At 40.9% G+C, this 17,015-nt stretch overlaps 1 protein-coding gene across 1 annotated transcript in view; it reads right to left on the bottom strand.

The window, feature by feature from the left end:
* Window positions 1–972, bottom strand: part of scfd2 (sec1 family domain containing 2) — an 80,979-nt gene extending 80,007 nt beyond the window's left edge. The window contains exon 1 of the mRNA XM_044044852.1: window positions 26–972. Within this exon, the coding sequence (XP_043900787.1) occupies window positions 26–839 (814 nt within the window). The 5' untranslated portion in view covers window positions 840–972. The remainder of the gene's footprint in view (window positions 1–25) is intronic.
* Between the last annotated feature and the right edge of the window lie 16,043 nt (window positions 973–17,015).

Raw genomic sequence — 17,015 nt, 5'->3', positions numbered from 1 at the left:
GCAGAATGATGTGACAAGACTTTACCTGTAAGATCCATTGTTCGGTCCACAAAGATGATCGATGCTTTATTAGTGGCTGTTTTTCTTCTGTTTTTAGCCTGAGGGTGGCTGGCCAGTTCACCGGCTAAGATTCGACTCATGGGCCCTACAGCAAAGCTCTCCTCCCTGGTACCTGTGGCTTCAAACATTGCATTCAAAGCTGAGGTCAAGGATTTGATTTCAAGCTGCAGTTCAAGAGGGAGAGAGTGCATGTCTACATCTGTCAGGCTTCCAAATCTCTTCTTCTCTGGTCGTTTTGCATTTATCGCCTCCAGGTCAGTGGGCAGAAGGGGAAACAGGTGAGCAAATGTGGGTGTGAGAAGTAACTGTTGTGACACTTGGGTGAAAACCACGGGGACGTGCATGACTTCCGCCGTGTAGTTCATGTTCCCCATCCACTCGCAGAGCTTTTCTTCAAACTGCTCAAACACGGGCTTCCCGTCCATTTCTGCTGTGACACTATTGGCGAGCAGGTGGACAGAGTGAGCAACTGTCGTGAAGACGACACAATACTGGAAGTGACTGAGGGAAATGATGTCCTTGATGATGTCGACTGTTCTCCCCTTTAGCAAAGTGCTCACAACGAACACAGCTTTAGGCTCATTCACGCCACAGGCTTCGAAGCTTGAGAACTGCTTCATGTTTCTAGCTCCTGCCTCCAGTAAAGCAGCAGCTCCTCCGCTCCAGTGCAGAGCTTCCGCGCAACTGTCATCCATGAAAACAACAGCTTTCTTTACCTTAGACAACACTTTTCCCCACATTAGGAGCGGGAAGCGAGTAAAGTCCTCCGTCGTCAGCATGTTGTCTGTGATCGGCGTTTGCTTAAATGCTACGAGAAAGTCAAAGACGAGTCGGGAAGATCGTCAACATCAGACTAGCACCTCCAACAAAACAAACACACGAGTCTCTCAAAGGTGACGTGGCAATCACGCGTCGCAGCATAAAGACGTCACCCAAGCGTTTACTCGTTGCTGTGGCAATAAACAGGAACCAGAGAACAAGAGCACGAAGCCAGATATGGCTGGATTATATTGTTGTCGACGTCTAAATTCATACATTTATTGTGTTTTACATTAAGAGGACTACAAAAATCTAACTCCTGTAACAGAAAAGCAATAAAAAAAATCACTTAATTTAAGTTGTTATGTTTTTATTATTTATATCAATTTGATGTTTCTGCTACTTCTTTATTTTTTTTCATATTATTATTAATGCACAGAGTGATGGAACACAGTCAAAAGGAACTGTAAGCATGTTCATTTCTGGATAGCAGTAATCAAGCATTCAGACAAAATAGACTTTTCACAGTACAATAATGACAGTGATTATTATAGCTGCACACTGTATGTGAGTGTGTGTGTGTGTGTGTGTGTGTGCGCACGCCTGTGACAGCACCCTGTGAGCTGCCTGAAGTGTGCAGCCAGTCATGTGGAACCTTACAAAGTATTCTGATTCTCGTTAAATGTGCTTCCAGGCAGGCAGTGTTTATTTGCGAGCTGCGAAATGTGGATGTAATCACCCAAGTGGAGCGCCAACAATATCTGTGGCCTCAGAATAAATGTAGCATAACCTGCCCACATTACAGTCATTTAGTGTAACGTACACAAAAGCTTCAATAATAGTCATGTTCTTTTGTAAGTTTATTGGGGCTTTTTGTGATTTAAATTCAATGTTCAAGTTCAAGGATAACGGTTCAAGTGTCTTTGTTGTTGGCTTGTTTTGTGTGGTGATATTGATGATGTTGGATATTTCAGTTATTTCTGTGTAACGTGACAGCATGAGAGCGTAAACTATGTATCATCTCACAATTGTGCATTTTCCCACTGTTTTATTGCCTATTGTTTGTCTGTTGCACATTGATAAGTGAGCAGCACTAAAGCAAAATAGCAGTTTTACTCTTGATGATACCAGTGATGATCATTACATTACGTGCCAGGTGTTTTCTTGCAGCAGTAAGATCACACCTCTCAAAATCTCACAAGTGCCAATTGAAATCCGCTGGAGTAAGGGGAAAAACATGAGACAAAAAAGACACTTATCTCTTTCATTTGAGACTAAATGATTTTTGAGTAGATTACAGAGCAGATGAATGAGATCTTGTTATTCCCCTCAGGTCCAGAGGGGGAACACTAGACAGAGAGAAAATGAGCCTCAATTTGCTCCTGTTTACTCAACAATTGCTGCTTCCAGGTTGGTCACATAGTGTTTTGTACCCTTTGTTATTGTAAGTATCCTTACTGCTCTGCCCTGTGTTCCGTTCTCTGTTGTAACCCTGAGATCTGAGGGCAAGAGAGCAGCTGCTTGTTTTAGTTTGTTTGTGACACATCAGCTATCAGGCTGATGCCATCTGTTTTCTGTGATCCTAATATGGGCTTAACATATTAGGGTTGTATTGGCAAGGCATCCCAAAGTGTGGATGGCTGTTATAGGCTGCAGTTAAAATTCATAGAAGACATGCAGAGTACTGTGTAAGGATTTATTTCAAATATTTCATATGGACAGTAGATGATGTATTGAATTGAAAATTGAAAAAAATGTATTTTTGAGGTATTTGAATTTGAACTTTGTCTGTTAGTGTTTTGTACCCCATAACTGATGTCAAGTATTTAGAATTGTATGATGCTTAACCCCGGGCAGTCAATAAAATACTATTTGCAGAGTGTCTTTGCAGGGTACTACAAGACTTTTATTTACTTTTGTGATTTTTTAAAAAATAATCATGTAAAATGGAATATCAAGATCAATGAATTTAAGAAAAACACATATAAACTTAAAGGAAGATTTATTTATTTTTAGTCCCCTACCCCACTTCTGATATATATATATATATATATATATATATATATATATATATATATATATATATATATATATATATATATATGTATATATATATATGTATATATATATATATATATATATACAGTATATATATATATATATATATATATATATATACAGTATATATATATTTATATATACATATATATATTTGTATTCACATAAATAAATATATATATGTATATATATATATATTTATTTGAATACAAATTTTCATAGTTCCTCAGTACAATCAAAATTACATTTAATTACATTAAAGATCTGTTGATGTTCGGAAATAAATGCTGCGTAGATTGTAAAAGCTACATTAATACAAAGTGATTGGCATAAAACATGGTTTTAAAAAACAAATCCTAAATGTAAATGGGTCAGCTCTGGTTGTCAAACTGCTGCTCTTCCAGTCTGTTTACATGATCACTAAAGCTTTTATGGGGAAGCTTTAAGCAGCAGAGCAGGCTGGAGCCCGAGGGAGACAGAGCAGTTAGACTGGGCTCATGGTGCTTTACAGCCTAGTTACGTTCTCCCTTCATTGATGTATATGTTCATGAACAGCATATGCTTGTCATGTTAGTAAACAGCATCCAGCTACCAGCATGCTTTCTTCTTCTTTTTTCATTTATGGACCAGGTGGTATAGGCCTTTGAATGCTTTTCGCCATGCAAAACTACATCTTAGCCCCATTGCCCTCTCCTTTATTTGAATGGTTGATGAGGATGTTTGCTGTTGGTGCTGTCTGTCAGCCTGGGAGAAAAAGCTTCACTTAATTAAAGATTCTACCCCAGTGATGCCCTGCATCTCTCAACCAGTTTGTCCTTCTCTGAGGTCACGTAGATCTAGGGACAATATGACGTCGCGCTGCACAACAGAAGGGTTGGATTTGAACCAGAGACAAATATGAACACAGTATATGATGTCTTAAATTAGTATTAATAACATTGATGTATTATTTGCTTCCTGAACTGTAGTGTGGTTTTGTCCACTGGTGTACCATGCAACAGTTTTAACTGACCTTACAGGGATACAAGTGAGATTCAGCCAAAAACCTTTATTCCTGATTTATTTAGATGTTTTTTCAGAAAAGTTTCGATTGTTTTCTGTGTTAAAAGTTGAACTTGTTTTGTATTTCAAAGCTGAAGTGAGCAAAAGAGACATTAAGAAGCTCGCAGCACTCCCCTGTTGAGTTGCCTTTAGATGTTGTTGCTATTCCTCTTCTCTGTATGCTTTGATTAAATCCTAGTGACAGAAAGGGGTTAGTGTCCCATCTCCGTGTGTGCATGTGTGTATGGACAATGAGTGGTGGGGGTGCTTAGGCCTGTAAATTGCTGTTTTGTGAAGAAGGCGAGATGACCCACATAAAGGAGGTTTAATGCATTAATGGACCTGCAGGGGGTTGTAGTAGGGACATGGGAAGTGAGATTAGGACAATCTAATGTCCTGTTTTTAAAATTGTTGTATAAGTGCACTTCTTAAGTGCATGGAGGCAGTTTTTTTTTTTTGTTTTTTTTCATGAAGATAAAATGAACTTATCTCCAAGAAAGGCTCATGTGTTTTTTGGCCCTGTACCCATATTTTGCATGTGTGTATTTGAAGACAGTTATGTATGTGTGTACATATATGTGATATACACACATCTACATATATATACACATGTATACATATTCGTATTTGCTACCTCTTAAGGACCTTTTCTGGCATAAAAACTGACCTTGTCAGGACCTCATGGAGACTAACACCTGGTCCTAAGATTGGGTTTATAGCTAGAAATTGAAGTGTGACTTAGTTAAGGTCAAGGTTAGGCACTGACTGGTTATGGTTAAGGTTAGGGATAATGCTGGGGTTTAGGCAAATTGGACACCCTAAATCAGGGGTGTCAAACTCATTTTTGTTCAGGGGCCACATACAGCACAATTTGATCTCAAGTGGGCTGTACCAGTAAAAATAGTAAAATAATAGCATAATAACCTATGAACAACAAGAACGCCTTTGTTTTTTCTCCTTTGTTTCACATTTAATGAAGCATATTTTTACAAAACATGAAATTTCTTGAGAAATATAAGTGCAATTTCAACAATATCATGCCTAAACTTATTATTTACACATCACATCTGGATCTATAAAGGCACAAACATTTAGTCACTGGTATCTGGAAGTGAAAAATATTGTATTTGACATTACGTTTAGATTGTAATCGTTGTGTGAAATTTTAACAAATTCATCCTATGGGCCGGATTGGACCCTCTGGCGGGCCGGTTCTGGCCCCCGGGCCGTATGTTTGAAATCCCCTGCCCTAAATTGACCGTAGCTGTGAACGTGACAGTGAATGGTTGTTGTCTCTATGTGGCCCTGCGATGGACAGGCGAACTGTCCAGGGTGTACCCCGCATGTCCCCCCCCCCGCGACCCTCATCGAGGATAAAGCGGTAGAAAGTGGATGGATGGATGGTTAAGGTTAGGGATAATGCTGCGGTTTAGGCTGCTCTTATTAAAGGAAGTCTGCAGTGCTTGGAGAAGAATAGCTGTATGTGTGTCTATTTTTGTGTGCATGTGTGTGCCTGTAGCTATTAATACTTAAGTTTACTGTGCAGGTGGCAACCAAGATGTCCCCCGAGGAGGATAGAAATGTTTCTTATGTGAGCCTACTGCGTAATTGCAATTCTCTCGTCACATAATACTTTCCACCAGGTAAGTCACCACATGAAACAAACCAAAAATAAACACACACACTTGAACTTCTGACATACAAGCACCTTCACCGTGTCTCCCTCTCATATGATGCTATGATTATTAGCAGATGATTTGTCTTTTAAGTGTTTCTGAGGATTCAGGTGGATCGTACCCCCAGGACACCCCCTTCTTGTGTGCCACACCAGGACTCATGCAGCTGCACAAATGACAAATAGCAATCTGACCGTGTGTGTTTGGAGAAGCTGCAGCACGTGCGATAATAAATAATCCTGTGGGGTTGAAGGACAGAGGGCAGTGTGTCGGCGTGTGCGTGTGTGTGTGTGTGTGTGCTCTTCAAGGATTTGAAGACAGTGTATGGATATGTGTCTTCCTGTAGTGGCATCCAGGTGTGAGTGCATCCTGTTGATCTTAGTAGAGAGTCAGAAAGAAATCCAGGGAGGCTCCATCATATCTTCATCTTCAAAGGCTCTAAAATAAAAATTCAAGTTCAGGCCCCCTTCTTACACCCCCTCTGAGCCACATACTGCCCAGCGAACTCATGCCAAAGCTGCTAATACAGCCAAAATATCAAACATCACGGTGATTGCAGCTTTGAACTGTTAAATCCAGCTTTGAAGTGTATTTGTGTAACTTCTATCCAAGCCACTCCCCCTTCTTTAAGTTATAGGGCCTGCCTCCCTTTGTGATGCAAATGTGCAGCATGATAAAAATAGCCCATGGTGAAAGAAAAGGTGCTGGGCCAGCAGATTGTGGCACAAGAAATGTGCTGAACAGTCCAACCTTAGGGAATGGAGCAGTGGTAAAAAGAAAAAAGAAAAAAAGGAGCTGCTTAAGTTCACGTTTGTTTTTTAGTGACGTCATATTCGATGTTAAGTGTGGAGTGGGACTGCGTTATTGCAGGGTTGTACTTGTGCCATCTATCAGTGCAACACAGCGCGTACTGTATATAGCCAAGGTGAGGCTGTGTGCGGCTGTGCGCTGGAGCTAATGCCTTCTGCAGCTGGTTAGTAGGTCAGTACAGTAACTGCAGCAACACAGCTTGTATGTGACTGTCCTTTCATTTGACATTGATACGTTTAGAGAAGATCTTAGCAGAGCAGATGTTAAGAACTATTGATCTCAGCAGCTCTTATTATTGCAGGGCTCATTTAAAAACTAGAAACTAGTAATAACAGGACTCACACATCTCAAAAATAATGACGCTTTAAATGCAGCAATATTCATTTGTTTTTGATATCGTACTGCAAAATCAGCACCCGGTATTGATTCTGCACTTTGGAGCTTTTTTTGTTACAGGAAGCAGCAAATGGTTATCCTTGAAAGCAAAGAAAACTCCGACTTGTACTGCAATGCCAAACGGCATCCAGTAGCCTGATGTGACATTTTATCGACTTCATCTGAACCCCTCCAGGCCCAAACTCCATGAGCATGAGAGCGAGAGCCACGCAAGCACAATCAGCGGCCATTAGCTCTCGGCCATTAGCTCTCTCATATGCTGCCAAGCATGAAACTCCAGCCCTCATCAAACACTCACTCCAGGTCACCACAGGTAGAAGCAATTACTCACTCACGCTAACGTTGATGACTTGCATGTCGACGAGCTGGCATTTGTTGCGCGTCTAGTGTTGTTGTTTGTGTATATGCAGTACACTACACATTCTTGACCGCACTTACCTTTTCCTCACTCCTTAAAGTTGCAGTGCATATCTTTTGTTGACAACATTTCGGGTGTGCTACATGTTTTTAGTCATATTCCACCATGTTTACAGCCGTCTCCCGTGACTAACGCAATGTGTTGACTCTTGTGTGACATGAGATTTAAATACTGCGATACTGAGTTGTGTGGAACTGATTAATGAATCAGCATTGTGTGAAAATATAACAGACATTTGTTAAGGATTAAAAGTTCCACACTATCATCATGGTGTTTGGTCCTCTGTGTTGTTATTTTTGTTGTGATTAATCAATGTCTCGGTTGATCACATTTTTATTACACTTGATGAATCCCACTATAGTTTTATGTCATTTTCAAAGGAAATGTTGCCCGCAGGTTTTCAGGACTACACTTTAGGCTTTGCTCTCTCACACTGTTGGACATGTACGTGGTCACATGTGTGTCTTCCCTTGGGTGTCCAGGTGTCTGAGGTATCAAAGGCCTTGCTGGGTCAGTCCTCTACAGTCAGCACAGTTCAGCTTCCTTCAACTCTATGGGGCTTGTCTTTGAAAGGGAAAGAGGATGTTCTCCATTTCACTTCGAGAACAGGGGAGACTGATTCTCTTTTTTAATATTCAAGCTTGAACTTTCAGTTGCTCTTATTATTCTTCCTCCAGTTTCAACCATTTTTTTTTGTTCTTCATGTTGGTGAAAAGTGCTCCAAGCCCTTTCTCTAGGTTTAGGGGTCTTTGTGGGGAAAAGGAAGGGAATTGTATCCAGATGTGAATATTCCTCTACTCCAAAGACAGTGTGTATGTGTGTGTGTGTGCACTATTTTTCTACCTCTTAATTCCTTTTCTGGCATAAACACTGACCTTGCCTGGTAACTGACCTAATTGGTTATGTTTAAGTTTATGAATAATGCTTTGTTTAGGCTTGTTTAAGAAGAATAGCTGCACTAACCTATGGGTGTGTGTGTGTGTCTAAGTGTTCACGTGTATACTGAGTGCAGTGTGATTTAGAGCAGATATTATTGTTTTTAGTGGCTCTGTGTGTCACTTGCTAACCTGACCAACGGAGTTAGACAGAGACTTGTTGCGTGAATGACGTGTGCTCATGTCACATCATTAGCTTTGCACCCGAGTGTTTGACTCGTTCATATTTATTGATGCAGGGAAAGGAAAGCATCAATGGCTATTTTGTGTTGCTGGGACATTTTGAGGATAATCCATTTTCTCTACCTTAGACGTGGCCGTAGCATCAATTATTGGGCTGTGCTGTTGGTAACGGTGGATGCTTGTGAATTTCTGGCTTGCACTCCTGTTATTTGTTCCACATAGTGATGCTAACACATTGATCATCCCATATTTAATGTGCCTTCATAATATTTGTATATCCATCCAAGTGAAACATTTCTCTCTTTGAGTTGGACATGGTCCACTGGACCACAGAGGGCAGATGGAGCCTGTGATGAGAAGGCTCCATCTGAGAGTTATATCCATTATTTATTGACGATGTTACTTTACAAATACTACACCAAACATAAATGATATAATGGAATCATATATATTGACTTCTCCACCTAAGGCTGACTTTAATGTGTTACCTACATTATGCAGCACAAATCTTGAGGACATTAAGAGTTCCTCTGTTGCAACTGGCAACAGTGGAGTTTGCTGCTGTGAATAGATCCCAAACTGTGGAGAAAACACACAATGCAAGGGGAAAAAAAGACATTATGGAGGAAAATAATGGACATCCACTCCGTAATTGTATTCTCATTGCAGTACAAGCACATTTCTAAAGGTGATGTAGGGATCAGAGCTTCAGAGTATTTAGTCATCTAACATTAGTTAGTCCATCCAATAAAAAATCCTCACAGATGTTCCTGGTTATACAGTAGATGTTTGGCAAGTTTGCGCATAGAGAAGAAGTGATTTAATCACGTTTGGATACGTATATGAATTGTAGGCACAGATGTATCACTCGTTGAAGAGTTTCACTTTCCAAAGGTTTACATTTTAATTTCTTTTTAATCCTTTAAGACATTCTTTTATCAAAAAGCCTCCCCTGAACTGTCACTTCTCCATCTCTACCCTTGAACACGTAATATTGTTTTAAGTACCAACAAAAAATATTTGAAACCTGTTTTTGACTTGTCCAGTTATCTGTTGATGTGAAGCACTTTGAAATCTAATAGGATTGCATATGAAATCGAGTAAACCAGTACCCTCTCCTGTTTCCCTCTTCCTCCCACTGCAGTTTTGGGAAAAAAAAGCCTATGATTTTGAACCACAGACCAGTGTGCTACCAGTGTGTCGTGGCAGAGATTGTGCAAGTAGGAGAAACTGCAGGTGGCATGGACACCTTTCTTTTTATAGTGAGGCCTGAATCAGGTGCACACATGAGTAAGGACAGCAATAAAATGTGGAAAGCCCATTAATAAAATTCTACATTAGTGATGATTTTTTAAAACAAAATAACTGCTGCTGGAGCAGTTGCCTAATCTCCATGACAGACTCAAAGACTCTCATTCGACATCAAAGGACAACCTGTACTGTATTTAGTGTTTTTTTGGGACATTTCTGCTTTCCATTCTCAGCTGGATCAGTTTTATCACGGACACAGTGTTCTCTGTTTGCTGATCTCACAAATGTACCAATGTCCAAATAAGGTAGAGTGCAAGGCAGCAACCTTGTTTGTGCATCCATTCTCCTGTTTATCAGTATCCAAGCCATCTTCTACTCCCTTCCTCTGATGTATGTTACAAACTCCCACATTTCACCTCTAATTTATACCACTTAGATCACAGATGGGCCACGTTGTACCCCACGCTCTCCTACATTTTCTTACATAGGCCTGAATTCCACTTCACTTCAGATGTGTTTGGTTTTATGCTTGTTTCTCTTGGATGTTGTCTGTATCCAGCCTGCCTCAATCCATCTCTCTGTTTGTCTGTCTCTTCAGCTTCCTGCCCTTTATCTTTTTTCTCTTTTCTCAATCCTGCTCTTTTCCTCTCTCTTAATTTTCTCTCTACGTGTGACTGAATTTGCTCTGTGCTCTGTCTTAAAAGAGGTTTTTTTTTCCTCACATCTCCGTCCATCTGCCAAATCCTCACATCCTTCAGGGACTTATTGTTCCTAAGAACTCTGCCAACCATCTCCCGTATGCTTTATAAATCATTTCCTTTCTAACTTTTCTAACATACACATGTGCAGTGTCCACACACACATCCATTTTGGTGCTGTGCAGCCTTTGCCTTAGGTTATCTCTTGCCTGATCTGGGGCCTAGGTTCATGAGCTGCGTGGTTCCCAACACCCATATTTCGTATTTAGCACAAAAGTTGTATTAACTGTCCAAGTGATAGGTCTTTAGTGAAAGAACATCTTGTTGCAGCTGGACTTTCGTGGTTTCCAGTCTTGCACAATCACCACAATAAAAAAACAAAAAACAAAAAAACACTGTTGAACAAGTCAAATCAGAGAAAAGTGTTTGCAGGCTGTGTAATCAAAAACTGATATAACTGTACCTGGTTTTCGTTGTAAAAACCTTCCAGTGAAAAGAAAGTGATGAAGTTTTGAGTGATTATTTATGGCAGATTTTGGAGGGGATTCAGACGTTTCAGGCAGTTTTAAAACATGTTCACCACAGTGCGGCTGAGTATCTGTAGAGCTCCAGACTCTTATTGTAAGTGGAGCAGTTCAGTTTTGGTGACAACAAAAGACAAGTCAATAGGAACTATTTCTTTTCAAACTTATTTCCAACTTGTAATGACTAAAGACATGTCGCTTAGTTTGTCCAAGACATATTCCCATTGTTCTGCTTGTCTTACAGTACGCTGTAAAGTAGAATGTGGTTGCTCTTTTTGTGGCACGACCTGAAATCAGAAGTTACATCGTGCCAATGCAGACAAGGTTGCTTCAAAAAGCTTGAGCTAATCTTCTTTGGTCCCAAATAAGATCTCTGTGTTACACCATCAGTGCATTCATGTCAACAGTGTCCAGCTTACACTCTCACATCACAGTTGGCAATATACAGACGGATTAAGATAATGTATCGTGAAAACATTACATCACCTCACTGTTAATGTGACATCACAAATAAATGCTTTTGCATATTTCATTCTCCAGTGTAGCAGCAAAGAGATGTGCGTTCATAACCCTTTGATGAACCATTACAGTTATTATTATCTCTGTAAGGGCTTTGCTCACTCACCCAAACTCACTCTGCATTCACTCGATCATTCACAAACAAGCTGCTCTCCAGCTCTGTTACACTACAATTAAAGAAAGAAAACTGGCTGGACCCGGTGCTAATATAATAAAGGGAGCGATAGACTCGCTTACTACAGGATTTATAGTGAGTGTTTGGACTCACATCTGGTGGGAAGCAGCGCCTTTGGATGTGCTTCACACACATCCAGTCAGTCCACCTTCAGCCTACTCGGAAGTTTTCAACTGGAAGCTGGTGCACGTCCAGGCCACGTGGATGAGTGGAAGATCCAGATAGTATCAGTAATATGCCCTCCATCCGTTCCTCGTGGCTATGTGAGAGCCCGCGCTGCACCTTGACAATGAGCCAGTCACTTCAAACACTTGGAAAACACAGCTGTGCATTTGGAAAAGTGCTTTGATCATGTTGTAGTCCAGTCCATTTGTTTCAAATTCATTGATTCATCTGTAAACTTGTCTGATCACCTCATTCCTGTTTGAATTGCTTAAAATAAATGACTTTGAAGTTGAATGACAGCTGGCAACACGATCTGCCGGGGAGAGTTGGCCAATACTACACATTTATACAGAAGAATAAAACAATACCTCTTCAGTTATGATATACATTTTTAGATATCCACACACAGATGCATAACACAGTTGTCCTCGTAGAATAAATCCTGCATTGATTATTTATATGGTTTGATTTCACACGCGCTGCACATGCATGTGGTCTTTGTTTACAATCACAATAAACTTTCCTTTTTTCTTTTATGATCTCCCAACTTAAGGATACCCATTCATGATGTGCCGTAAAACAGCTTCGGTCTGAGAACCTGGATCAGGATCAGTAGTCCTAATGGAGACCAAAACCTGGTCCTAATATTGCAGAACCTCATTTCTGAGGTTTCATTGTGTAAGGTTAGGCATTAACTGGTTATGGTTAAGGTTAAGGATATGGCCTTGGGTAGGCTGTCCAAATGAATGGAAGTCAGTGCAAGTCTTATGGATAGAAATACGAGAACGTGTGAGTGCATGTTGTAAATCATACTCTTGAATTGAAATAATACCCTTATAAGCTTCATCAGTGACTGACTGCATTTATTTACATTACAACAGTATAAATAAAGAATAAATAAAGACAAGCGTAAAGGAATGTTAAGCATTTGCAGCTTCGTAACTAAATAAAGAGATCTTAACTAAACAGAAACAAATAACATAACAACTCCATTGCTTAGTGTAGAGTAGGAAACATGTGACTAATATTTCAGAAACAAATATTCTGAATATCTTCGCTTCGATTACCATATTCATATCAACTGCTCAAACCAATCAGTCTGAACACAATGGTTAATTCTTTGCTTTTCATACAAAGTAAGTGCACGAGTGTGGTGTCAGCCCAGCTGCTGCTTGCTGTTTATGGTCCTCCCCAGTCATGTGTCTGGCATGACTGCTTTTTTCTTTGGGGTATCATCTTTAATCCAACAGAGTGTGGCCTCCAGCACTGGAGTGATTAACACAGTCACGGCATTGCTGAATGCTACATGTGGCAGGAAAAGTGTGACAGATCCAGCGGGCTTGGCCACGATCAAGAGAGGACAATCATTTCTTCAGAAGAAGAAGATGAGGAGGGGGAAGAATGTCTTATGTTGCATATTGAATGTCCTCTGCATCACATTTATTGTGTTAAATAAATGGGATCAGCTTGGGATCAGCAGGTCCAGACACCTGAAGCAGTGGACAGCTGTGCTGCAGTGCTGAGGAAGTAGAGGGAGGGAAAAGAACTGTTCATTTAATCCCATCGTTCTTCTTGCCAGGTCATACTGCCAGTCCTGGGACTTAAACCAGCAAACCTTTGGTCCCGGGCCCATCTCCCTGAGCTCAAGCTCACAGCTTCCCCACAGGTGACACGTAAAGTTATATATACTCACGATCAGTCCTCAGTTCAGTTCATACGATGCTTTAAATTCTCAAATATGTTTCCCCTTTTCTGTAAAATTCTGATCAAGCTTCCTCCACGTCGTTCCCCTCTGCGGTGGATGCATGTAAATATCTGCTGAACAGCTGTGGCCCTCACGATTGTGCAACAGAGTGTATATTGTATTGGTTCATGTCCAGGCATCCATCCTGTTTTGAGTATTTCAGTATGTGTGCCTTCCACAGCCCGCTTGCTTTCGCACACGTGCATTTTGCACACTCTTACTGTACAGTATCAAGATAACAAGCTAAATGTGTTACGGGATGATTGAAAATATCTGAGGAAAGAGAACAACAGACATGGTTACATAACAGTCTGTGAGCTTGAGTCAATCCCAGGTGAGTTAAGGTGAGGGTTCATCATGCACACGGGGAGAACACAACAAAGTCCCTGATAAAAACAGGATTCCAGCAAGTAAGCGTATATGTTGTGAAGCGACTGTGCTTTAAATACAATCCTGCATTATTATACCTTCTTGCAGCCCAGGTCTTTTAATACCTTATTACTCAGCAAGAACTCAGCACTGCTCAGGTCTGCAGATGCTGGGTATTTTTTTTCCCACCCAAATTAGCCCAAAGTCTCTTTTAGCTTCTATGCACCAAAATTGTTGAATACCTTGTTCAGCTATAATATAGACATGCAAGCTGTGTTGATATAAAAAAAAAATAGCTTAAACGTTTTTATTCAGTCATGTATTTCAGTGACTTTGCCCTTCTTTTTTCTGCCCTTTGCACAGGATGTTTCATGATGTGTTATTATTATTATTGTTATTATAATACACTGTTATGTCCCTGGCCTTGGGAAACCAGTGGGTAGCATGTGTGTGTGACTTCCAACTCCTCTTTCCAAAGGAATCCAAAAGTCTGTTTGACAGAGTTAAGCAGTTTTATTGACTTCAGAGAAGAGCAATGCCAACATAACAAACACAAACTTCTCTAATAAAGCTAATCTTAAAATAAATGCAAACATTTACAATGTAGTTACACAACAGCAAGTATTATTTACCTTTGACTAATGAACAAAAGCAAAAACAACTTATGTTTCAAAGTTCACTTTAAAACCTCACACGAAAACAACTCACTTAGCTTACCACATGAAACCTATAACTAACTACTGTCAACAACAGCTTCAATTACTCAGACAAACGATTCACTTGGGAAGAGTGAAGAGGAAGCCCAAAGTGCAGGTTGAGGAGGGTTTATATAGGCCGGGCCCCCATCACTTCATCCACGGTGAGCCAATCTTCTTTAAATGAGCCACCTGGTTGCTGTCATCCACCTGAGTGACTGACAGTCACAAAGCCACACCCACACCACACTCACACACACCCAACAGAGGAGAGAACAAACAAACCCAAAACACACGACTCAGGGTCATCACAAACTCACACATACACACTCACTTTTAGTGTTGCTAAAAGATCAAGTGTCTAAGTGATGTCTCTCTCTGACATTTATACTACACACTGCTTTGACTGTAATGAGAAAATGAAATGTCCAGCCACTGCAAAAGAACATTAGGACGACTGTGTCAGAAATAAACACTATTGCATGGGCAGGAGAAATTTACTGCCAGCATATGCAGAACTATTTCAGGTGTTGTGGTGCAGTGAGGGGTGGGGGTGGGCGGTGGGGAGTGGGTAGGATGCAGACCACATGAGGAAATAACTCATTCGATTTGCCAGCCACTTCCAGGAAATCATTTCATGTGCACCTTCTCCTCATGTAGTTTAGGCCTTTCCTGCTGCCGCGAGTGCCTCACTGATTACCCGAACCCAAGATCCACTCCAAATATCTCTCCGTGCCCTACTACCCTATAATGTGACTGCCAGAGTGCTGTCATATGTGTCGTCAGCCATGCTCACATGCATGCACAGGACAAACCCTGCCCTACATTTCCTCTGCACACTCAGCGCTGACCAGTGGCCAGTTGTCTATTTAATTATTAACACAGGCAGCTGCCAGCTATAATACACATTGTCACATGTTTCTTGACTTGGAATAGTTGACCTGAGGCTTATGCGGGATGATGGAATGTGACATGTCACTGTGGCATTCCTCACTGTTGTACATGGAAAGTGTTGGGAATACTCGTGTCATTGCCCTTGACCAAGGAGCTCGCCTGCAGATAAAGAGTGGGATTCATTTATTATCAGTTAAGCTGCAATTTTGACTTGGCTAATACAATACTATCTTTGGTTGCAAAGGCTGTAATGCCTTTTGATAGCTGCAAATCCCTGTGTCGGCTCACGTTGGAGCCGCACTGTTAATTAACGTGCATGGAAATAAGTGCAAAATGGCAAAAATGACAAACTGAAATATCTCTTACTGCACTCTGCCCTGGTGAAATATCATCTAACAACTCTAGCACTTCTCCAACTTAAAGTTGTGAGCTTAGATGCTTCTGTATTAGATGCCTGGATTTTACTGTGTGTGGCGCGCCGGACAGTCTTGTGGGTTCACGGAGGTGGGACGTGGGGACAAGTGCAAAAGATGGGAAGTACAGGCGTCACATGTGTGTGACAGACACAGGAGGTTTGGTTATCCCACCATAAAATGACTCAAATGTCACAGTCATGGAGGCAGTTATATCCCTTTGCTGCTCACACCTTCCGAGCTGTGATGCATTTGTCCTACATTCTGACATCCTGGTCACATGACCACAGTCCCATCACACTATATATACAGTATATGTGTATGCACACACACACACACACGCACACTCATATGTGCAGGTTTTATTTTCTCTCTCTTACGTTGATTTATGACTGCACTCGAGAGTATTTTTAGACACAACCAGAGGGATTCATTGTTCTTGTGTGTGTGTGTGTGTGTGTGTGCATGCATGTGGGTGGTGTTCAGAGAGAAACAGATGGAGCCTTCCACAGCTTTTTGCTTATTGTTCATCAATAAAGCGGCTGATAGCGTTAGTGCGCACTTGTGCTACTGATGTCTGAGCTGTGCTCGGTAGCCCACATGTCCCGTGCTGAGTCACACACACACACACACCCACACACGCACACGCACACACACACTGATGAAAAGGTCACACACACGTGAAGTGTGGCAGGGAAGCCTTCTGGGCATCGGTTGCATGGTCCTTTTGGTTGTGACTGCATGTCACTGCTAATGGATTCCACAAACTTGACACTCAGAGCTTTCTTGCCCTGCCCAGATCTTTGTTGATGAATATCAACATTCTATTTTGACTCTGTCATGTGCACGAATCAACACACTTTGATCATGGCTGGTCGTGGTTGCACATTTGGAGACGTGACAAGGAAATAAAATGTATTTTTAATTGCACTTAACTTTGCACTCACGTCATCAATAGGGAACACAGTGCGAGGCTTATTTTAATGTTCAGACCAGATGGAATATTTCACTGAAACTAAATGAGGACTAATTCAGAACAGCAAAGAGAATGACAATAACATTTTACAGCATCAAACTCATTTGCACCAGTCAATAATAACATCCTCATCCAATTTGCATTAACGCACATCTGAATGAGTTTCTTTCTTGGATGAGACATTTTGATAAGTGAACTTTACAACTTTGTGATTTTAAAGCACAACACTGGCTCCTTTCCAAGGTTTGTTTTAGAT

Source organism: Solea senegalensis, linkage group LG14 (genome assembly GCF_019176455.1).
Source record: "Solea senegalensis isolate Sse05_10M linkage group LG14, IFAPA_SoseM_1, whole genome shotgun sequence".
NCBI classification, from domain to species: domain Eukaryota; kingdom Metazoa; phylum Chordata; class Actinopteri; order Pleuronectiformes; family Soleidae; genus Solea; species Solea senegalensis.
This window is presented reverse-complemented; position numbering and strand designations above follow the sequence as displayed.